A 24,507-nucleotide genomic window follows, 5' to 3' on the forward strand; every position below is an offset into this window, starting at 1 on the left:
TATGTAGACCACAGTTTTGGCACTCCAGATAGGCTCATGGTGAGTCAATGGTTATCAATAGGATGGCGTGTGCAAGTCTCATTTAGAACATCCAGTAGAAACATTCCGAGGGATTTTTACAGGTTTCTTAAATCCGTGCTCAGACCACACATTCCTTCCTCCACACATTTCCCGCCAGTACATATAAAGGCAGTAGGGCCCCAAACAGCGTACGATAAAAAAATAAAAATAAATTAAGCATTGGTGCTTTTTATAGTTACACTGTAACTCCAAACAATCACATAACCTTAGTAAGACAACGCCAAGACGTGGGAGACGTGTGTGTGTGTGTGTGTGTGTGTGTGTGTGTGTGTGTGTGTGTGTGTGTGTGTGTGTGTGTGTGTGTGTGTGTGTGTCCGTCCGTCCGTCCAGATGTCTACTTATATTGAACTGACCCATAAACCACATTTTTGTGCAAAGGTTTATCCAAAGCTGCTGACAACTGAAAGAAAATCAAATATGAAATCTATCCAGATGCAAAGAGAACAACATGTATTCAAAATGCATACACAAATAACTCAAATATGAATGACATCACTATAGTCAGCATGTAGGCCATACTGTATGTGTCAAGGCATTCCCACATTTAGATTTTGCCCTAAAACTATTAATGCTCCAATTATCCACAGTACGACTTTTCTGTCTCTGGTCCACGTCTGCTTTCTGTTGGATGTGAACGATTTGTTCAGATGGATTTGAATGAACGTTCTGTCCCTGCTAAGTGGAAAAACAGCCTTGTCAGAGACCCCTGAATGATATAAAACCCCCACAAGAGACCTATATTTTCTTAAAATAAATTGTTTATTTATGTTCTTATAATGTGGCATAGAAACAGGCATTTAAATCAGGCTTTAGTTTTAGCCACCAGTGCTGGGTCCTCAGAGTGACAGTGTGTGACTTGCTGTACCAGGATATTGTAACATATTCAGTGTTTAGTGCCAAGAATGTATTCTGTGTGATAAAAATATATTCTTTATTAAATTATGAAAAAAACAAAACCACTTGAAGGCTTTACTGGCTCTGGGCATGAAATTGACCTGATAACAAAAATACATTATTTTCTAAAATAAATCAAATTAAATCCATTGAAAGTGTAGTTGTCTGTTTCTTTCTAAACCTATTTTTGTTCTGTAGGTTCTTAGTGATTGGAGACAAGCAGCCTGTCAAACTTGAGATCCACACACACACACACACACACACACACACACACACACACACACACACACACACACACACAGAGAGAGACAGACATGCACACGCATACACACATACACAGACAGACATGCAGACACACACACACACACACACACACACACAGTGATATATATGGTTTTACGTCATCGTGACCCTAGCTCCTCTTTCAACCTAAACATAGGCCTTGCTCATGTTTGATTTGGCTTCGATAGATGTTTGATCTAGTCACATCTATAATTATCAATATAATTACAGGAGTTCCCTGAGAGCAATGCACACATGGTGTTGATTTATACTGAATTAATGAAATGTGCAGAAAACTCATATCAAATTAAATACCGTTTGTTGTCTGCAGTAAAGTAGACCGCAAACAAATGTGTTCACATCGCGTAAGATCCTGCATCTCTTGGTACTAACAGAACAATTAACCATTGATGTTGATAATGAATGATCAGGAGATTGCTACTACGCAAACGACAAACTAGCCCAGCATCTTGCTGTATTGATTTGACTTGATTGATGCAAAAGTAATGAGTTCAATGTTTGCACACAGCTATTCTATTGTGACTAAATTGCATACTGGCCCTTTAAAATGCGCCAGGAGGCGGTGTTCTCGCGGAGAGAGGAGTGGGAAGGACGGGGTTTTGTGCCACCGCACTCCAAACTTGACGGACGTACATGGACTACGGACGGAGAACCTATCCTATCGCTGTCCGGTGGAACATTGATAACGCTGTTGGGAGCCAACTAGTCGTTTTTTAGGATAATATTTGCGTTAGTTATTCTGTGATAGGACGCGCTTTTTGTATTCCATAAACAGTGGTTGGGCTACCTCTGACACATCTGTTTTGTTGTTGTTCAGAGCTGAATTGTGAATTTCAACTGGAATTTATCAACTTCTCCGTCAGGACTAATCCAGAAATAAAGGTAACATTCTGTTGTTATTTCTATATTTTCGTGGTTTGAGCTGCATGACTATTTATTTCAAGACAGCGATCAAATGTATTTGTATTTGTATCCATCACAAACTTTGATCACAATATATTAATTGATGGCTACACTTTTATACCTTTCATTCTACAATGTTCTATTGTATCTGGGAGCACAGCCATTGAAGTGCAGAAGTGGTAAAGGGAAATTATAATCGGATCTATCTAATTTGAATGTCAAATATACTTGGGGACAATCTCAGCGCCGTGCAGTCTCGTACAAGGGCAGCACGCTCGCTGGCTGCCTGTTCCATATGGGAGCGAAACAAGTCCATTGTGCACAAACTCCCCTCTCCCCAGCTCTCTCTCCCCAGCTCTCTCTCTCTCCCCAGCTCTCTCTCTCTCCCCAGCTCTCTCTCTCTCCCCAGCTCTCTCCCCCCCCATTCGCTTCATCAGACTCTCGAACGGTCTACTGCTGATGACGACGTATTCAGAGTGTGTGTTTTCAAACAGATTTTATCGTCTAGATAGTGGATAAGTTTGATAAGACCTCCATCGCTACAACAATTGAACTTCACCTTGGGTGATCTAAAAGTTTGTCTGCCGCTGTAAGTGGCCTACGAGGTTAATGTACGGGTCGCGTAGGCAGTTCATTGTTACTTCTATTGTAGCGGGTCATTCAGCTCATTGAAGCTGAACGTATCTGACGAGCAAGTGCAACATTGCTTATGCTATTGTTTCCGTCCCGCCCGTTCACACAACGCCTATGCTGCGCGGTCTCGATGCCAGCATGGGATTTTCAGGGTGTTTTGAAATCCTGGCTGGCTGCGCAGATGTGGCAGATAAAATAGATGCGGGACTTTCCTCGGCCTCAGTCCTCCTCCTTTTCCCTGCAATTTGGCGCTTTCTTTTTCAAAAGTATGGTTGAAGTCTTGACCTTTTATAGAAAAAAAAAGAAAAGTGTTTTATTTAATGTTTGTGACTTGATTATTAGTGTTTTCCATACCGGATAAATGTCGACAGATCATGGTCAGTGCCCTGGGTCAGTGTAGTGTGTCCTGTTTTAGCCGATGCTTGGTTTAATCATCTGAATGGGGCAGATGGGCTGGTTTGTAAGCGTCACTGCTCTGCTCCAACAGTGGGACCAGTTACATAACAAAGCCCTCACATGGTCCTTTTTACAATATTGGATATTATTTCCTCTCTCTCTCCATCTCCACCCTTGTGTTCCCAGCCAAATTGGTGATATTTCCAGGTCATTACCTCCGTGCTCTGAGCCTGTTTGCAAACTTATTACCCCACTCGTCCCTCACTGCATGTGAGCCACTGCATCAGATCAGCTGGGTGATTTGGATTGGTCCCGACAGACAATTACCGTAGAGGGTATGGAAGTGCTCATGCATCTGTAACCGGGGGCCTTTCTCGGCTGTGTTTACCATTAGCGAGTAATACAGCCCACAATTTAGTGCTTCGCCACTCAACTAATACATGCGTCGCCTCTTGTAACCGTTTCCCGACACAAAAGTGTGTGGACATTTTGACGAATGAGCTTGTCTTTGTCCTGGTTTACCAGACAGCCCCCTGACTCCTGCCCTCTTGACACTGACTGGCCTCTCTGCTTCAGTGTGAAGTTGTGTGATTGGTGGGGTCTGTCTGTTTCTCTGGGCAACCCGTCCACCCCACCCCCCTACCCAGACCTACTGGACCCCAAGGTCTGTGTTGGGAGTTTAGCAGACAAAACATTTACATTTACCCCTCCAACACCCCCTTTCACACACACACACACACACACACACACACACACACACACACACACACACACACACACACAGAGTGGATGAATTAGCTTTGCTGCAGTGTGTTCTGTGCCGTACTAGGCAGGCAGGCAGGCAGGCAGCTCATGGACAGACAGGGGCCGGAGAGATTTGGGACAAGGTCAACGGCCCCTGCCTGACCACTCCCAGGCCGACCAGCTGGACTGCAGGAGACAGAGATACTGAGGACAGGAGGACAGGAGACAGAGAGACTGAGGACAGAAGGACAGGAGACAGAGAGACTGAGGACAGGAGGACAGAGAGACTGAGGACAGGAGGACAGGAGACTGAGGACAGGAGGACAGGAGACAGAGAGACTGCATTGACATTCACACTTCTTCTTCTCTCTCTTTATCTCTCTCTCTACCTCTCCCCTGCACTCCTCTCATACAGCTGATATGCTGCTGCATTGACACACACACACACACACACACACACACACACACACACACACACACACACACACACACCAGACTTCAACTCTTTTAGTTTATTGTCTCATTCTGCTGGCCGTTAAATCGCTCCATCACTATCTATTGTGTGTCATGGGGGGAGTATGTCTCATCTTATCCCCTCTAGTGTGTGTGTGTGTGTGTGTGTGTGTGTGTGTGTGTGTGTGGAACCAAGGCTCCCACTGCTGCATAGTAGAGGAGCTGGCTACCTGCCCAGCTCTGGCTGGCTGGTGTGAGGTCATCGTCCTCCTACAGTCTGCATTGGAGGGGTGGAGGGGGAGGCTTCAGATGCATAGACGCGCTGTTTCTCATAAAACCGCTGACTTCAGGCGATTTCACAGTCAGATTGGGTGGATGAGTTGCCAAACAAAGTCCCCTGTGAATCAGCCGTGAGTCAAGGGTTGCATTTGAGGCTGTTTGCAGACCTATTACAGGGATAATGTGTTGACCACTTAGCTGAAACACCCATCGTCCTCGTCCCACCTATTTGATTAGGCGGTTTTCCGCACAGTAAGTGTGTGTGTGCGTGGGTGTTTGCACGCCTGAGTGCGTGGGTGTATTCGTCCATTCATTCATCTGCATTACTTCCCATTATTTTCTGCAGCGCCAGGAAATACCAGTGTAAATTGTTTGAGTTTGCTGTAATCCACCCATGCTTATCCCTGGCAGCAGCATCCATAGGAGACTGAGACGGTGTGATTGGAGGAAGGCTTCACATGTGGTTCTCTGAGTCCAGTTACTAAGGCTTTGTCTACAGCCTGGACTAACCCTTGGCCCCACACTCCCTGCGAACCAATGAGAGCTAGCCATAACAGAGCCCTGACCTCTGACCTCTGTCTTCTAGGCTGTATATTGAGCTTGTGGTGTGAGACTATACATAGGTCTCGTAAGAACACACATTTCGCACAAATATGATTAGAGTGGTGTGGCTATGAGTCTAATATGCACCCAGTCTTGAACAATAAATAACGTTTAGTCTCTGAAGTCATTGTCTCTATGAACTTGGATAACTAAAGAAAGGTGAATTCCTTGGCTCATGTTGCCTAGATTCTCATTTGAGGTAAGAGTTTGACCCGAAGTCAAAGTTCAAACTGGCGACCTTTACATCCACATGGTACTCAAAGCGCATAAATCCTCAAGTATTTTTAACGCATGGGTGTATTAGATGTCACTGGGTGAAAAGCTCTAAACTTGCGTAATTCAATCTGGATGATTAAAGCTTTTCACAAACATGTAAATCTATTGAAATCCCATGTGAACCTGTGTGTGCCTAAAGCCTTGAAGATGATTTACAACGAAACACGACTTTAACAGGTTTTCTATAGAAAAATCTGTTGCGTCATGTTTCATGGCTAGCAGATGATGGGGATGGATTGTTGACTGGTTGACGGGCGTCTTAAGTTCCCTCCTGTTGATCTTGGACAGTATTGCGGCTCATGTGGGAGTCCCAGAGGAGGGGTAATGTGTCTGAGACAATTACAGGAACTACCTTTCCCTGAAAGGGAAGCACAGGCGCTTTTGAACTCGTAGGCGTCATGCTGAGGTTATCTGACCTGCCTCTCAGAAAAACGCTTCGGCTTTGAAAGCGAAAAGCAGTTTGCCTTCAAACGAGCACCGTTCACGTCTTTCATGTCTCATTTGGAAGCTGAACGAGTGTTGAACGTTCTGAAGGTTTCTTAGTTGTCGTCACCTGATATTGTAGCTCACCAACCCTCTGAAACCGAACAACATTCCAGCTCTGGTCGTCACCGGGGTGTAATCCTAGGACTCTCCCTCCTGCCGCAGGGCTCTCCTGCGGGCCTGAAACCCTAGTGGAGTGGGTTACAACACTGTGTCCTGCATGGGCCATAACCACAGAGTTTAGCTAACATAATCCTCCGTTCAGAAGCTAGGTCTCGTCACTGTGGTGAAATGCACATACAGTGCAACACCTGATACAGTGTGTACCCGTTCACAGAGTCTTAGTTCTCTGGCTCAGGTGGTAGAACGTGGCGCTAACAACGCGTAGATTGTGGGTTCGATTCCCGCTGGGACCATATATACTGAAAAATGTATACACTCACTGCAATGTAAGTCGCTTTGGATAAAAGTGTCAGCTAAATGGTATTTATTATTATTTATAATTATTATTATTAATATTATATATTAGTTACTTACTTTGACAGGGTTTGGTGACTGTCAATGTAATATGACAAGCATTGAGATAAGGAACCAGTTTGGCTAGAGCTTTCTGGAGCTTTCTGAGGCTGTGGTTTAGCAGTACTTCAGGCTGTATCTCGTCTGCTTGACTACGTTGATTGATGGATTGTTCATGTGAACTACTGGTTGTGTGACTGCTCCAATGTCCTGTACCGGATGATTGATCCTCAATGGAGTGTCTCCTTACAGGAAGTGAAAATATGATCTTTTATTTTTAACACTGCAGTTTGATTGACAGACGCCCATCATTGTTATGATAACCGCATAGGTTCCGGATGTCGAAACCAGTTTGGATAACATCTTCACATATCTCAGGTCAAGATCAAAAGAACTCCTACTAGAAATATTTGAGAAGTGAGTCTTGGGTGAGTCTTGCATTCCGAAAGGCTCAGAGCATCACCTGTGGTTTCTGTTGGACTGGCACTGATAGAACGCCTCCTCCTTAACCTGACACACCTGTCCGATACCCATTCACTGAAATCTCAATACCTGCGTCACCTGAACATCCAAGACATGTTTTGGTACAGTTGTCACAGCAGCTACTGATTCCAGTGAAGAGTCACTTGAAAGCAGATAGGCTGAAGTTCTGTAGTCTGGTAACACTACTTCAACAACAGAGTCTTTAGTCGTGTGTGTGTGTGTGTGTGTGTGTGTGTGTGTGTGTGTCATATTGGCTTTGTGATACTAATAAAGTTAAATGGGTAAAACAGATCTACTGACTTTATTGTTCCTGGATGGAAATGCTGTCTCAGTTTCTCTTCAATAGTGCCACATGGCTTACACTGTGTGTGTGTGTGTGTGTGTGTGTTACCCAGGCATTCATGTGAGAGGATGTAATATCGGAGGCAGTGGAGGGGTTAGACCTTGTTGTAGTTGCTTATTGAATTCCAAGTTTAATTGTCCTTCCTTTTGTCCGGTCATCTGTGACTGCTTTGACACAGGCCTCTGTGGACGCACGGTCGAGCATGAACTAACGGCTCTACCCCCCCGTACTCTACCCCCCCGTACCTCTACCCCCCCGTACTCTACCCTCCCGTCCTCTACCCTCCCGTCCTCTACCCCCCCGTCCTCTACCCCCCCGTACCTCTACCCTCCCAGTACTCCACCCTCCCAGTACTCCACCCCCCCGTACTCTACCCTCCTGTCCTCTACCCTCCCGTCCTCTACCCTCCCGTCCTCTACCCCCCCGTCCTCTACCCCCCCGTACCTCTACCCTCCCAGTACTCCACCCCCCCGTCCTCTACCCCCCCGTACCTCTACCCTCCCAGTACTCCACCCCCCGTACCCTACCCCCCCCGTCCTCTACCCCCCCGTCCTCTACCCCCCCGTACCTCTACCCCCCCGTACCTCTACCCCCCCGTACCTCTACCCTCCCGTACCTCTACCCTCCCGTACCTCTACCCCCCCGTACCTCTGACAGACACACCACTGATTTGACACGCCGGTCAGTTGATTGTGCAAGACGTTTGTGTGCATACTAGACACCAGAGGAGGGGTCAGATGTGACACTAGAGGAGCGGTCATATGTATTCAAAACACACATGCCGTGCGGTGCGGTGTGTGCAGCTGGTCTGTCAGAGCGCGGCCCCGGTCTGTTCACGGTTCAGCGGGTGTTCATTGTTCTCTCTCCCTCCGTATGGCCGGCCGTGGTAGAAACAGGTGGTCTCTCTCTCTCTCTCTCTCTCTCTCTGGAGACAAAGGAGGAATGCAGCCTTCACAGCAGCCAGTGGACATCTCTGTAGCCCTGGCCTCAGTCCTTTAGGGAATATATCCATATCTATCATACGCCTCCTGTCTTGTGTAATATGGACCAAAGTAACACAATACTCTCAGTACATTCATTTCTGGGCAGAAGAAACGCAATACTCTCTGATTCATATCTCAGCTCTTTTGTCTGTCAGCAGGATTCTGGCCAGTGTATTTATGTATGCATTATGGGAGTTGTTTCTGCTCTGTGTGGATAGAGGGTGTTCTGTTCTGGGCTGGCCCGTCGTGTGGACTGGGTTACATCTCAGGAGACTGTGTGTGTGTGTGTGTGATAAAAACAGTGGTTACCTGGTAGACTGTCTGTGTGTGTGTGTGTGTGTGTGTGTGTGTGTGTGTGTGTGTGTGTGTCCTCCCTCCCTCCCTGGGTGTGTCATCAGGTTTTGGCTCCTATCTCCCTTTACACTTGAGGCAGTGCTTTGTTATTTGTTGATTTTGGTCCATTGTGCCTGCTGTGACACTGTCAGATCTTCAGTTCCGGCAGCTTTGTTGTGAGAGACGTGTGTGTGTGTGTGTGTGTGTGTCGTGAGAGAGAGAGAGACTCCCCGCGCTGGGAAGGATGTGTGTACCTTTCTCAGGTCTCAGGGAACTAAGCCAAACATCCATATGACCCTTGACCCCATACACGTCTGTCAGCAAAACACGTCCCTGTGAGTGATGAGCTGTTGATGGACTTTGAGCTTATTGCTGCTCACACACACACACACACACACACAAACAAACACAAAGACAGTCATCCAGATAACCATTGCTGTCAATCATAAACTGTTTATTTTTTCTGAAAATTCCGACCTGCAACTTGGCGATGCCACGCCCACACAGGGAATGACGGCACAGTGACAAGGAAACCAAAACATAGGAGTCGGACAGGGACTTTCCTGGCTAATCGCACGTTGGCGGCTGATTCCCGGCACTGCCAGGCCCATTGAATAACCTGAAGGGTTTGACACATTTTAGTTTACAGGTCATATTGTTTTAGAGAGAACAATGAACTTCCTCTTTTGTATGTTGTCGTGAAGCCAGCTATGATGGTTCAATGTGACTGTGATCCGATCTGCAGTCAGATGTCGAAATGCTTTTGGTATGACAGATCTCATTTGCGTGAGGCTACATCTGTCCTGATTTTACTATCAGATAAGGCTTGTTGACTGTTCTCCTACAGAGAGAGAGAGAGAGAGAGAGAGAGCAGGTTGCACTAACATAATGTTCTCTGCCGGAGAACTGCAGTCCCAGTGTTTCTGGCTAACCGTCCCTATCAATTAGAGGTGACATGAAACACAGCCACATCTCTGTGTTGGGTACACTCCGTGTGTAGAACAAGTCCACTGGCTGACCTGGCTGGCCCCTCTCTCTCTGATGTACAGTAGGACAGCCCTGCCGCATGTATCCTGTTACCCCACCCCCCTCCGGCTGCCAGATGTCCCGTCCCCCGTCCCCCGTCCCTGTCTCTCTCTCTCTGTCCTCTTCCGGGAGAGGTGACAGACCGTCTGGCTCTAGGTGAGCTGGGCTGTAACGGATCCTCTAGCTGGATGGGGCATTCCTCAGGAGTCACAGCCAAGGAGAGAGAAGAACACACACACACACACACAGAGTCAGCCGTTATAAGACACCAGTGTATGCTGGTAAATTTAGCAGGGCTGTAATTTTGCTAACGATGCGTGTTATAGACAAGTGTTTGTGCCAGTTTCTTACTTCACTGTGTGTGTGTGTGGGGGGGGGGGGGGGCCCTGTTTGCTCTGATGTGATTTTCAGGTTGTCAACTGGTGTGAAGCTGTGTTATGGCTGAAGTGGGGATGTTTTTGCGAGCCTGTGTGTGTGTGTGTTCTTTGTGGGGTAATATTGCTTTTGTGGTCAAGGGTTTTGTTGAGTACTGTTGGTGTCGTTAAAGCTAGCACCGTGGGTGTTTACGATCTCATCTTGTCAGTAAGAGCTGCTTAGGGCTCCCTGGTCTTTGTAGTTCTTCACCACCCGTGTGGTTGCCCTGCGAGGGGGAGTAATGATGAAGTGGAGCTGTTGAAAAGTTAACTCAGAGCAAGGGTGGTCCGCTGAGTGACTTATCTTCCTCCATTCACATTGAAAAGCCTCCCGCGGATTTGTGTGTGTGTGTGTCAGCAGTAACTGCTGCGTTCGCTGAACGGATGCTGCCCTGTTCTACACTGGTATCTGCCGCTGCTTATCTTTCTGGTGATTTGGCACATTTTTCCCAGAGCCACTCACTGTCACTCTGTTTGTGCGTGGCTCTCTCTCTCTCTCTTTTGGAGGGAAAAAATAAACTGCCATTTCGAGAATGAGCTCCTGTTTTTCCACTGACTAGAAGTGTGGGATGCACAAAGTACACCTGGGGTGAGGGGAAAATGTCACGTTGTGATTAACTACAGGAGTGGAAATTGCTTTGGCAGTGTGGGCATCTGCTCTTTAATGGGGGTTTTGTCTGCCCTGCTTCTGTTATTTTACATTAAGCTCAATAGAATCTCTCTCTCTCTCTCTCTCTCTCCCTCCTTCTCCCTCTCTCTCTCTCTCTCTCTCTCTCTCTCTCTCTCCCTCCTTCTGCCTCTCTCTCTCTCTCCCTCCTTCTGCCTCTCTCTCTCTCTCTCTCTCTCTCTCTTTCTGCCTCTCTCTCTCTCTCTCTCTCTCTCTCTCTCTCCTTCTGCCTCTCTCTCCTCTCTCTCTCTCTCCCCTCCCTCTCTCTCTCTCTCTCTTTATTGTAGAGCAGCTGTTGCTCGGGTGCTGAGTCCTCCGCTTCGCCCAAGCGAGAGCCTTGGCCATTAGGACTTAGTTAGGGAGGGGATGCAGTGATTTAATCAGACACACACACACACACACTGATACACAGACACACAATCCCCCTCCGTGCCTCACTGTCGGGGCTAATGAGAGTTTGGGTGCTGGCCAGAGTGCCGAATCGGTTTTTTTTTTTTTTTTCCAGAGTGAACCCTGCTGCCTGTGTTAGTTCACTGGGTTGGCACGTTTTCCTGGGGAGGGAGTCCTGCGCAAAGTGGTGCCACCCTCCACCACCACCCCCCCCCCCCCACCCCCACCACCACCACCACCACCACCCCTACCAGGGCGTGTCTCTCTGTGGTCACCCCATCTGTGTCTCCTTCCCTGTGGGGATGGTGGTCTTACCCCTCCCTGACTGGGCCTGGCCAGCCTCCAGGGCCCTGGGTACGCCCTACGCCCTATGCTCTCAGGAGGGAATGAGATTCAGTGGCATTCTCATACAGGATATTATTCATAGATCCAGAGAGGGAGGGGCGGGGGGTGGGGGTGGGAGTGGGGAGGGAGGGAGTTATGAAGGGAACGCCTCAGGCACCGCTGTGTACAAAGGGAGATTTTACAAGGATGAAACATGTTAATCATTTGTTTTGATTGTTGGTTAGAGCTGAGTTCTGATCCCTCCTCCTCCTCCTCCTCCCCCCCCATTCCTGTTGGAAGCCAGCATGCCCGGCCACCCGTGATTCCACCACACAGTGTTGGTCCAGCAGTAAGGGGTTTCTGAAGGCAGAACGTGGCTGGCTGGTTGGGTGCCTCGGCGGTGCTGACGGACGGGGGGTTAAAACCATCTCCTCCACAAAGCCACGCGGTTGAGATGTGCAGCATGAGGTCAACAGTTAACTGTGTGTGTGTGTGAGTGTGAGTGTGTGTGTGTCTACGATAGCAGGGCCGTGGCTGGTAGATAACAGGAAATGAACGACAAACCAACAAACCATGAATGATATGAGGAGGATGTGGACCATGACACAGGGGGATGGTAGGGTGTGTGTGGGAGGTGTGTGTGTATGTGTGCGTGTGGGTGGTGGGCTGGAATGTTTGTGTTTTTGGGAGGGGCGACCTGTGTTTGCGGTCAGGAGCTCCCACACGGTGCCTCGGCTGGTTCAGACACGCTGGCTTTAGTTTTCCTTGTTCAACACGCTCCACTTAATCCCCCTGTGGCTTGTTTCTGTGTGGTAGAGGCCCAGATAGGTGGGTTCACATGGGTTTAGACACACACACACACACACACACACACACACACACTGTAACCTTCCTGCTGAGGTGCGCATATTTACTCAGTCAGCTGTCCAGGCTTGTCATTGAGAGCCCTATATAAGGGTGTGTGTGTGTGTGTGTGTGTGTCTTCACCAAGTGAAGACATGATGTGTGTGTTCACCATGTCCTCAACCTTCAGTATGGATTAGGTACCCCCACACGGACATGGATAATGATGGCACCAGACACTCCTGCCCTCCCCTTGAACCTGTGATGTACAAGTGTTTGGTGCGAGTGTCACTTCACAAGCTGTCGACCTTTGAGTGCGTTATGTGTGTTGTCTTTTCTCCTGGCCGTCAGGGTTCAGGTCATCCATAGGACAGACGTATCCTTTTCAACCCTCTGACCTTGTCAACAAACACCATCAACATTTGATCGTTTCCCAACCGTTTCCTCGCCCTGTCTTGTTGGATCTTTGGTCCATTTAGAATACTATTCTCACTCCTTCAGTGCGGTTAAAGACAAAGACAAAGAATGCCATCAATTCTCATCAATTGTTGGAATGTCCGACGCCCCGGTACCCATATGCAGAGGAGACGACAAGGCCACACCTAAACCTCTCTCCCTCCCTCCTTCTCTCTCTCTCTCTCTCTCTCTCGCTCTCGGTCTTTCCCTCCCTCTCTTCTCTCTCTCCCTATTCTCTCCTTCCTTGCTTGGCTCTTTCTCCTTTTCTCATTGGTCAAGGCCATGTCTCTATCTCTATTACCCCCCCTCTCCCCCCTCTCTCTCTCTCTTCTCCTCCCTCTCCCCCTTTTCTCTTTCTCTCTCAGCTCTTTCTCTTTCTGTCGTTTGTCATACGGGATGCAGGCTGTCCTCAGATGGCATACCAGGCAGATACAAAGAGAAACAGGACCAACGGGTTCTTGCTATAGCTCATCATAGCCCTGGGGGAACAATGGGTATGTCTGTGTAGTATAATATATGTTCTACTAACTGAGCCACAAAGGACCTCCCCAGGTCCTACCAGGTGTAGTGTATGTTTACATGTTTACATGTGACATGAAGCGTTGAGGTGAGTCCAGGAAGAACATTGTTTACATGACCGTTATTAGATTATAGCCTGTAGCCTGATGTCATTCTCCAAGGCTGCGTTTCCTGGTGACATTTTGGTAACGATCTTGTTGTCCCTCTGCCTGTGTAGTAACACTGTAATTACTGTAGTAACAACATTATTAACAAGTGTGACTGACATTTCTGGCCTCCAGACAGTCTACATACTTACGTTCTATGAGCTGTATGACTGAAAGCACAGATCAACCATACGAACCCTGTAGGCCAACCATCACTTTCTCTAAACTACTGTCACTGGAGGCCTACAGATGGTCGAGGAGACCGTAATGAGTTGACACTGTGCTGCTTGTTGCTCCTGTGAGGAGGAGGGGGATGGGTAGGTAAGTTAGCAGCGAGCAGAGAGGTGAGGAGGAGGGGGATGGGTGAGTAAGTTAGCAGGGAGCAGAGAGGTGAGGTGGAGGGGTTGGTAATGAGTTGACACTGTGCTGCTTGTTGCTCCTGTGAGGAGGAGGGGGATGGGTAGGTAAGTTAGCAGGGAGGTGAGAGGTGAGGTGGAGGGGTTGGTAATGAGTTCACAACGAGGTGTCGGTTAGGATGGTGGGCTCGGCTTCACACACAGCTGCAGGGCTCCTAGTCAACGGTAGCTTCACTGCCCAGGGGCAACAGCAGGCTGGACAGGTCTGCCTGATAACAACAGCCTCCACACCTACCCGGTGTCTGCTACAGCCCTAGTCATACACGTGATACAGTGTTATTGCATTTTGATAATTACTTTACTTTGGTCCTCTGTGGCTCAGTCGGTAGAGCGTGGCGTTAACAACGCTTAGGTTGTGGGTTTGATTCCCGCTGGGACCGTATATACTGAGATGTCTGCACTCACTGGAATGTAAGTCGCTTTGGATAAAAGCATCAGCTAAATGGCATATATATATATATATATACACTTTACATAGATGAGGAAATGACATTTTGTATTTTGTACAGCTCCTGCCTTCCAGTTGAAAGCCTTTGCATCAAGGCCGGTGAAGCTGCTGATTAGTTTTTCGTGGGTGGATGAATATTCTTTTGAGTGAACTTGTGAACTTGTCATTGTCAAGCAGTGCCGACGGGCCATAACAGCCTGCTGCTCCTCCCAGTGCCGTTAGCACCTCAACATGCAGGCTGTTAATGGAGACTACAGAAGACAGAGCTGGAGCGGGGGGGGGGGGATGGGGAGAGTTACCAGTTCAAGTTTACCCAAAGGCTGCTTTCATTGGTGGAAGGGATTAGTTGTTTTTTTCTTTTCTTTTCCCTGACCTTTCCAGTGAAGCCTGGCCTTTATCTTAGCAGGGAGTCCCATTGAGAACAAGGTCTCGTTTACAATAGAAGAATGGAAAATGCCAGGGCAAAATAATAACAAGCACACTCTCATATGCTGTAGAAAACATTGGTAAGGACAGCATGTTGAAGGAAGTTAGCCTACAACTGCTTAGGTAAGCTTTAGAAAACAAAAAATGTCAACTGAACTGGATGTTTCATTGCTGCAGCGTACAATCCATTAACTCGATTCTCTATTCACATGACGCAAGTGGAGTACAGCAGCCTCCGTCTGGTGAATTAGTAATGTGCTCTGTGTCTGTCCTTTAAAAAATTAAAAGCGTCCCCAAAATAAAACTAGCCAGCGAATGGTTGCAGTTGGTTGGTGCTTGTTCATCTCTGAGGTGGTCCAGCTGTGTGAGATGGTAGACTTGGCATCATCAATGACATCACTAAAGCCACTTATGCCTGTGCATCCGCTGAGGGAGAGGGGGAGGGGGGGGGAGGGAGAGGGGGAGGGGGAGGGGGGGGGAGGGAGAGGGGGAGGGGGAGGGGGGGGGGGGGAGAGAGAGGGAAAGAGTGAGTGAGTGAGAGAGAGAGGGAGAGTATTTGATGTGGAACATTGGAGGATTGTGCAGTTGGTTTGGAACATTGGAGGTCTGGATTGTGGAACCCTGGAGGATTCCGGAGCTTGTGATCCAGGCAGGGGATTAGAGGAGTGGAAGTTAATGATGATGGTGGTGGTGGTGGTGATGTAATCCGCTGGGTTTGAGCCTCAGGCGACATAAGATGTTGTTAATCATTTATATCTTTGCTGCTGCTGCTTTTCCCTTTTTTTACTCTGATCTGATGTCATGTGACAGTTTGAGTAATGTGTTACGTAAAACCGCCAACGCTTGCTAGGCTTGATGTATCAGCTAATGTGTGGATTCAAAACCCAGATTCACAGTCAGCGAATCTCCACTTCCCCCACGATCTATCCCCCATTTAAGTCATTTAGCGGACGCTTTTATCCAAAGCGACTAACAATAAGTACATTTGTCTAAGTAAGTGAATCAACAATACAACGTACATCATCGTAAGTAAAACCTTCGATAAGAACACGTTCCATCAGTAGTCCCAGTGCTAGAGAAAGGAATTACACTTTTTTTCAGGTAATGTACAGTTAGGTGTTCAGTTAGGTGTCCGGGGGTGGAGAGGTCTGAGGAGGAGGAGCCCAGGTGTAGCCTGAAGTCGTTAAAATGTCTCCGTACCCCCGTATTTGATAAACACAGACATGATTTGATGTGTGTTTCTGTCTGGCTGTTTGGTAGCTGTGGAATGCTATCATGCAAGCATGATATCCTGCCCTGAATGAGTTGGTGCTGAAATCGAATTCAGCCCCCTGGCAGTGTACTGAGAGACCCAGTGTGTGTGTGTAGAGAACATATTATGGGTTACATTGGGTTAGACAACTCCCTGGTGACCGTAGTTACCCACGCATGACGCTCAAAGTCAAGGGAAATAGCCTAGCTTTGATTTTTCTGGGAGTATTTTTCTAGCTGTCTAGACTTAGCGCTGAAGTGAAATGGTGCTAAGCACAAACTGCGAACTGCGCGCACAGCGTTTGCCGTCCCCCCCTCGGCTCAAAAGAAGGAGGGACAAGCCTGGAGTCTTGAGCTGTGGAATGTCTGCGTCTTGCTTCATACACCCTGTCCCTTGCATGATTAATGTTAAAGGGAATTGTACTAAAGGAGAGGAATTGTACGAAGAGAGCATCGCTCGAAGGTTTCTCTTCCCCCTTTTGTCATGCGTGTGGTGACGGGGCCCAGTGACGGGTGTGTGGGTAAGGCACTTCCACCTCACCGAAAGGAAAGAAGATGAAACGGGCCATTTCCTAAAATGGCCCCTCAAGGTGTGAAGGCTGTCCCTCCCGATAATTGAGCACCCGCTGGGATCTTTCATCCCTCAGAATGGATGTGTTTTTAATGACGGATCAGATCAAAAGCATTCCCCTCTCTCGGCTGGCTGTATTGTGGTCATTGTCTTTTTGCACTTCGTGTGGCCAGCAGGCAGGGAGACGCAGTGCTGAGAGGCAGTCGGGCTAATCCATTTGTAAAAAGGTGATCTCACCCTGGAGGGGATAAAGAGGGACCCCCTGCCACCCCCCTCACTCTCTGTCCCCCCCTCTCCTCCCTCCCTCACTCTCCCCCCGCCTCTCCTCCCTCCCTCTCTGTCCCCCTCCCTCTCTCCTCCCTCCCTCTCTCCCACCTCTCCTCCCTCCCTCTCTGTCCCCCTCCCTCTCTCCTCCCTCCCTCACTCTCCCCCCGCCTCTCCTCCCTCCCTCTCTGTCCCCCTCCCTCTCTCCTCCCTCCCTCTCTCCCACCTCTCCTCCCTCCCTCACTCTCCCCCCGCCTCTCCTCCCTCCCTCTCTCCTCCCTCCCTCTCTCCCACCTCTCCTCCCTCTCTCCTCCCTCCCTCTCTCCCACCTCTCCTCCCTCCCTCTCTGTCCCCCTCCCTCTCTCCTCCCTCCCTCTCTCCCACCTCTCCTCCCTCCCTCTCTCTCCCCCCTCCGGCTTATAAGTAGTAAACCGTGCAGGCAGGCATTACTGTGACGGCCTAATGTCGCCATGGAGACGTGGCCAGCGAAGGGCAGGGGGGGGGGGGGACATATGAGTGGTCTGGTCTGGACAGGGCAGGACAGAGTAGTCTAGTCTGCTTTGGATCAATGCTGCCAACTCAGTCTGGCTTCTCTCCCCTGGCCTGGCTGGCCTGGCAAGCACAGGCAGCGTCTCGTAGTAGGCCATAAACCGCTGTTGACAGGGAGGTATTGTGTATTTGGAGTAAACCACTTACTATGGCTGTCTTTGTGTTGGATATGCAGCGATTATATGCAGTAACGTAGTTATGCAGTAATCACATTGAATGGCTCTCAATGAGATTGGCACACACAGTAGCCTATGTTATCTTATAGGAATGAATGCCACAGTGATTATATAAGTCTGATATGAGTTGACCTTTGACCAAGTTAAGCTAGAGGAGATAACATGTTGAATCTGATACTGACCTGGCATTTACAGAGAAAGGCAGGCTGGCTGACCTGCCTAGTGTGGATTACAATATCATGGAAAGTGAGTTGTGTAATAACCTGTCAGGCTAATATTAGCCACTGATGGATCAGCCTGCAGCAACGTAACAATGTAAGCGGTCTTAAGGCACTTCCGTGGCTAAGCTAGCGTATACAATGTAGGGTAGGTAACGCCATTGTTTTCTCTGAGCGTAATGCTGTCATTAGCCCACATTTCGGTTGGGTTTGCACGTTGCGTTTAATAAAAGCTCAAGTGTTTATACTGTTCATACTGTATATTTTTTTTAGTACTTCTATTTTATTTAATTTTTTAAAACTTATTGTATTGTTGCACTACTCTGTGGCACTGTCACTTTTGCATTTCACTGTATACTTGTATGCACGTGACAAATAAAGAATCTTGAATCTTGAAGTGTTTCCAGTTGGCTGAAGGTGTGTGAACCCCAGTTGAAATGGAGACTGTGTTCAGGTTCAGTTTGGGCTGGGCTCCTGCAAGCCTCTAGAGCATTCATTCATTCTGAGTTTGTGTGTCATTTCTCATCGTGTTGTCCTTGTTTTTTGTGTGTAAATGAGGATTCTTTGTTGAGGGGGTTAGCTAGTACATCCCCCCCCCCCCCCCCCCCACACACACTCTCTCACAGCCCGAGACTCTAAAGAGCGCTTATGTGAGGTTATTGAATAAAGAGGTTAAACCGCGGCAGAGAAGAGAATTGAATTCTCCACAGGGACGTTCCGTCCTTTGAAAAAAAAAAAAAAAAAAAAAGAACTGGGTTAGCTTATCATCTATCAAACACCCCTCTGTTCTCGCTGGTGAAACAGTTGCCTTTGGAGTTGAATAGGCTCTGTTGTTGTCGGAGATGCAAATGTTTTCAAGGGTGACGTTTCTCTGGGAATATTGTTGCCTGGAGTCCCATTCATTCCCAGGGCACGCAGGCTGGCAGGCAGGCAGGCCAGAGCAGGGGCTAGGACTCCGATCTAGACTCGAACAAGACAACGACGGACTAGCCGGCGCCCGGGGGGCCACAATCGCAACCGTTGTCGACGTCAGCCACGCATGTAGTGCCCAGTAGTGTGTAGCTGAGCCGGCCTACGTGGGGCTGTTGAAACCCTGCCTCTCCACCACACTGCATGCCATTGTGTTCCGAGATCTCGTTTCAGTGTGGGGGTCAAATGGTGACACGAGGACAGATTGGCCTGTGTAAGGGGACGCTCCTCTGAAACGGCCCGGACGGGCCGTGCCTCACGGTGCCAGGTTGGAGATCAAAGAGTCCAGTGTGAAATCAAGAGCAGTAAATCATATCCCTACGCAAAGTTATCACAGACCCCCAGGCCCTGGCTTTGAAAACGGCCCAGCACAGTAATTAGTCACCAGCGGTATTGCTCTCAGCATTGCTCAATGCTGGCCACAACGCCAGTCACACCCGGCCATCTGGCCTGTATGCAAATGGCAGGGATATCGGGAGGCTCTGATAGGGTTAGTGAGATTCTCTTTCGAAGGCTTCAAACTTCCCCCCCCCTTTTTAAAACCTGAAATGATAAAGCCCTCAAGAGGGAAAATAAATATCGAGAGGGAGAGAGACTTGATCTCCTGATGACAGAAGGGTTAGAACAGAATGCGATGTGAGCCTATATTTCTCCTGAGCTCTGTTGTAAATTAATCCAAGCAGCAGAAATGCAGTTCCTCCTCCATTCTCCATTCCTTTTCTTTTCTTTTCTTATTCTTTCTTTCATGTCTGGCAGGCAGTTGGGCAGCCTGGGCTCCCACTATCCTGTGACTGGTTATGCAACCGTCAGGGGCCCAAATGGGAACTGTAGTGAAGCGTTAGTGGCAGGGACTATAGTACAGGCAGACACCCCCAAAATGGAAGCCTGTGTAGATAATGACTATTCCTGCTGCAGCTTTTAAACAGCAATATTCAATATTTATGATAAATGCTATCAAGACAAAACACATATTTGCATTAAAAATGTATTACAATGACTCTCTTCATCTCCATTTTAAATTCATGCAAACTGGAGGTTTTTGAGTTCAAGTAAAGTAGGTCTGTTGCTCTCCCTACTTGATCCAAGAATACCTTTGTTCCCATTACATAACACCCTTCAAGACTTCAGGACCAAATGCTTCTAGCCAGAGTTGTGAACCACTCAACTGAGGTTTATTTCAAAGCCCTGGCAAAAACAGTTTCCACAGTTGATGCCGAATGGGATAGAGGACAGTGATGGGAAAAGCAAGTTGTTTTTGTGCCCGACACAGGCAGCAGCTACTGGAAATGGTTGGATTTTATTGTCATTTACAGAAGGTTTGCTCCTTCTCCGAAGGAATGAAATGATACATTGCAAAGTCATTCAGTGTCTTATTATTAGTTTCCGTGTCCCTTGCCAGGTTTAAGTCTCAAGCATTGGTTTGCATAATTATTGCAACCTGGTTTTAATCTGCCCTCTCTTCTCCATATCTCCTCAGGCTAACCTGTGGATTCCCTGGGACCAGACATCAACAACGCTGTTTGTAAGGACCACAATGGCTGTCTACACCAGATACCTGGATATATGCTTGCTTTGACGACATCCCACACCGTTTTAGATTGAACTTGGACACAGATATCCTAACTCTAAGCACCGACCAGGTGTTAGTCGAATCATCTTTTCTTTTTTTTCTGTGGATTTGTTAGTAAGAGACTTTCTTCATCATGCCTATCCTGAAGCATCTGGTGTCCAACTCCTCCCAGTCCAAGCGGCGTTCCCGAGCCGACCTGACTGCAGAGATGATCAGCGCCCCTCTGGGGGACTTCCGCCACACCATGCATGTGGGCCGGGGCGGCGATGCCTTCGGGGACACATCCTTCCTCGCCACCCGCTCAGGAGAGCCTCCCAAGGAACCCGAGGTCCAGCAGAGCTCCCCTGGTCCCAAACCAGGCCTGCTTTCCCGCACCTTCAGGAGCAGCAAGCGCTCCCAGTCGGTCAACCGGGGCGACAAGTACGACAACAACACACTGGCGCCCCCTGGTGGCTCGCCCAACTTTGTGAAGTGCGCCATCTCCATGCCTTACCTCAACGACGAGGACGCCAGCAGGGGAAACCAGATGCCCAAGAGCGTCTCCTCCAGCCCTCTGAAGAAGCTCTCGGAGAGCGACGTCAAGCCCGTCAATGGAGCGGCGGCAGCCATGGCGATGCTGGACTCGGAGTTCGACGAGCGGAATTTCGGGGAGCTGACGGACCTTCCCCCGTCCATGCCTCGCGGCGGCGGGATGAAACACGCCGAGTCCATCATGTCGTTCCACATCGACCTGGGACCCTCCATGCTGGGGGACATCCTGAGCGTGATGGAGAAGAAGGCCTGGGAGGAAGACGACCTGGGCTACGAGGAGGGCAAGGGCAGCGAGGGCCGCGGCTCGCCCCCCCTCAGCCCCCCCACGGAGGACGAGGACCAGGGGCCGGTGAGACCCCCCCGCAGCACGTACCAGCAGCAGAAGATCATGGCGGACCCCTACACCCCCCCGGAGCTGCGCACCAGGAACCAACACCACCACCACCATCTGGACAGCTGCTCCGTGTCCAGCTCCGGCTCGGCCGCCCTGGAGGAGAAACCACACAACCACCTTCTGGAGGGGGACACGGACAGCGCCAAGTACAGCTCGCCACGGGGGGAGGACGACAGAGACTTCTCCTTCATGGACGAGGACGATGATGAGATTCGAGTGTAACGAGGGGGGGGCTCTCACTGCTCACCAGGGACAGAAGGTTATTTTAGGAGGCAACAGAGGGAGACAAGTATTGTCAATAATGAGTTTTGGAAGTTGGTACAAGCTGGGAGGGGGAGGGGAGGGGGAGACTAGGAGCAGGGTGAAATGGAAAACCACACCCCTACACTACACTCTACTTATGGATATATCTGCCTGAGAAGCTCCATACACTTATACTATACCACCTGCATTAGGAATACACACACCATCTGTTACTGAGCTTTATCCATTTCACTGCGGCCAGGAGTCTGTGAGCTGTGCGTGCACGCGTGTGTGTGTGTGTGTGTGTGTGTGTGTGTGTGTGTGTGTGTGTGTGAGAGAGAGCGAGTTAGAGATTTCATGGAATTGAAAATGCCTGTCCCATGAGTCCTTTTACTCCAGCCCATTAAAGAATTCCAGTGTCGACCACTGAAAAGACCGCTTTGCGGCAGTGAGAGACTGCAGAAAATACTAGCTCACTCATGTTGTTCATCTCACACACACCAACAAAATGGCACTCTGTAGGCCAGTAATGGGTTCGAGGGTTTCTTTTCCATGTATGGAGCTATGATCTGTCATTTTACGAGAATCCCTGTCCCTAATAATGTAAACAGCAGTGTAATCCCTGCAGTCCTGCTTTACAAACTGGCCCTTTGGAATATTTTCAGAGTTTCTTAAGAGTTCCTTCATGTTATCGGGAGATGCTAATGTTTGTTTACCCTTATACAGTATATGGGGTCAATCTCCCTCCCCCTTATCCCCCCCCCCCCGCCCCCTCCCCTCCATTTTGTTTCAGATTCCCTTCATGGCTCATCATTACAGGGCTGGCTACAAACTCATTACTCATAGACTTATAATGAGGAAGGGAAACCCAACCAGCAGTGGTCACGACACAGTCACATTCTTTGAAAGCGGAAGTGACACGGGTTAGAGCGTGGACCATTCCCCTGCTGTTGATCACACGGGGTGGGGTCCCGGGGGTGTGATGTCTGAGGCGAGAAGGACACCTGAGGTCAGGGACTGGACGGTAAGGAAGGAAGCCCTTGAGGAAGGAAGAGGGAAAGGAAAAGAAGTGAAATCAAGAATTGTTTTCCATTGTCTAGCTAGCTAGCGTAGCCTTGGAGCGGAGCTGTGTGTGTGTGTGTGTGTGTGTGTGTGTGTGTGAGAGAGAGAGAGAGATGTCAATAGAACGTTTTGGTTTAAAGGTAGTATCTTCTACAGTAGAGCAAGCCTGTGTTTACTATATTTCATGTACATACATTATTGATAAGTTGGTCAGCTAGCGGCCGAATAGTTTATAATTTCAACTGTTTGTCAGCTTTTCTAAGATGAACCAAGCACACCTGTTGTTCTCTGTGTTTGACCTCTGAAACGGCCCTCTTAAGCAATTAGTGCTAAATCACCGTAGGGTTTGGGATCATACTAATTGTATGTGCACTGTTTTCAGTTCTCATGATTTTGATTGTAGGGTTGTTGTTTTTTTTTGTTTCGTGAGGGTGGAGTTTTGGTGGTATTCTTTGGTTCCAGAGCGGTACTACTCAGTGAGCCAATCAAGGCCTTAGCTACGGAGTTGATGTGGAGGTTCGGTTGTCGTGGAGATTAGGTAGGCCATACGCTGACAGACTCTAGTGTGTGTCTAGAAACACACTGCTGAGCTCCGTCAGTCACCTTCCCCTGCTAGCACTGCCATGGTGTAGCCACATTAGCTAACAACTCCGTAAAACACATACCATTGTACAGAATCACACACCTTTTTGTTTTGATGTACATTTTTTTAAATTTTATTTTGTACTTTACTTTTCTTATCTTAAGAAAATGGTTAAAAAAAAAAAAAAGTGGCCTTTTCACAAAAGCTCCTTGTCAAATAGCGCTTTTGTTTTGTACGAAAAACACTAATTCGCAAGAGTAGAGATTGTGGTTGTGTGGTCAAGAGTGACACTGGACTATCTCTATATGGTCATGTCTCTACCAGGGGAGGCCAGGGGAGGCAGACATTGGCGGACAGGCTCATTGTAATGCATGGAACAGAATAAGGAATAATACCATTCCTCATTCCGTTCCATGCATTACAATGACCCTGTCCTCCGATTTCTACCTCCCCTGGCCTCTACACTATGCCACAGGCTTGTCGGATCAGCAGGTTAGTAGAGGGAGAGGAGAGGTGTATGAAAGGAGAGGAAAGGGGTGGTAGGGAATACTAGTCAGGAGTAACGTTGTGCCCCTCTTCTGCCCCCCCCCCCCCCCCCCCCCCCCCCCCCCCCCCCCCCGACCTGATTCAATCATCCAACCATCTGGCTTCCCTCAACCATCTCATATATAAACAGAGGTGGCTGATTGGTCTATAACCAATTTACACTCCCGTTCATATGAATAAGGTTGGGGAAGGCTGCCTCCGCCACAGTCACATCCCTCATCCATCCCTCATCCATCCCTCATCCATCCACTCATCCATTCGTTCACATTGTAACCTGTTCATCTGTTGTGTGTGTAAACAGGAAGTCTCAGCCCATTCTTTCCTGAACTCCTCATTAATGGATTTTTTTTTTTTTCTCGAGTGAGAGGACATTTTAGCTGCCGGGGGGGGGGGGGGGGGGGGGGCATTGTTTTTGTTTCCTGTTTTGGCACGGGTGAAGACGGGCACGTTACTCACTGGTACTAGGTGGAAAGGTGGGAGCTTCATACGGCTAGGATGTGATGTTACTTAGCGGTGTGTTTTTGTGTTTCGTCAGAGTCATGTCTACATGAGATCAACACACTTCAGATATTAGAACGATGTGGTTGGGAAAATGTGCCAAGTGTGTAATAACCATGTTGTTACATGTCAATAACCATGTTATTACATGACAGTAACATGACATTAGATGGTGTATGTTTATGTTTGAAACGTTGGGCTGCAACAGTAGGAGTTTGTCTCTGGCCTCTTCACACTATTCAATGTTAAACGGGCCAAATTTGGGATTTGCTTTGTTATGTTTTAACTGTTTTTAAGTTGCT

At 48.4% G+C, this 24,507-nt stretch overlaps 1 protein-coding gene across 1 annotated transcript; it reads left to right on the forward strand.

Annotated features, from left to right (window-relative positions):
• The first annotated feature begins 1,919 nt into the window (after nt 1-1,919).
• On the forward strand, nt 1,920-24,116 carry cdc42ep4b (CDC42 effector protein (Rho GTPase binding) 4b). Its single transcript, XM_083687964.1, has 2 exons — nt 1,920-2,160; nt 20,256-24,116. The coding sequence occupies exon 2, from the start codon at nt 20,482-20,484 to the stop codon at nt 21,493-21,495; it is 1,014 nt and encodes a 337-aa protein (XP_083544090.1). The 5' UTR covers nt 1,920-2,160; nt 20,256-20,481; the 3' UTR covers nt 21,496-24,116.
• Nucleotides 24,117-24,507: the final 391 nt, after the last annotated feature.

The sequence above is a fragment of the Argentina silus genome, assembly GCF_951799395.1.
Source record: "Argentina silus genome assembly, chromosome: 16".
Lineage (NCBI taxonomy): Eukaryota > Metazoa > Chordata > Actinopteri > Argentiniformes > Argentinidae > Argentina > Argentina silus.

What these genes read in the sequence shown, in the direction of transcription:
- cdc42ep4b (XM_083687964.1), top strand. Translation starts at nt 20,482, where the DNA reads ATGCCTATCCTGAAGCATCTGGTGTCCAACTCCTCCCAGTCCAAGCGG.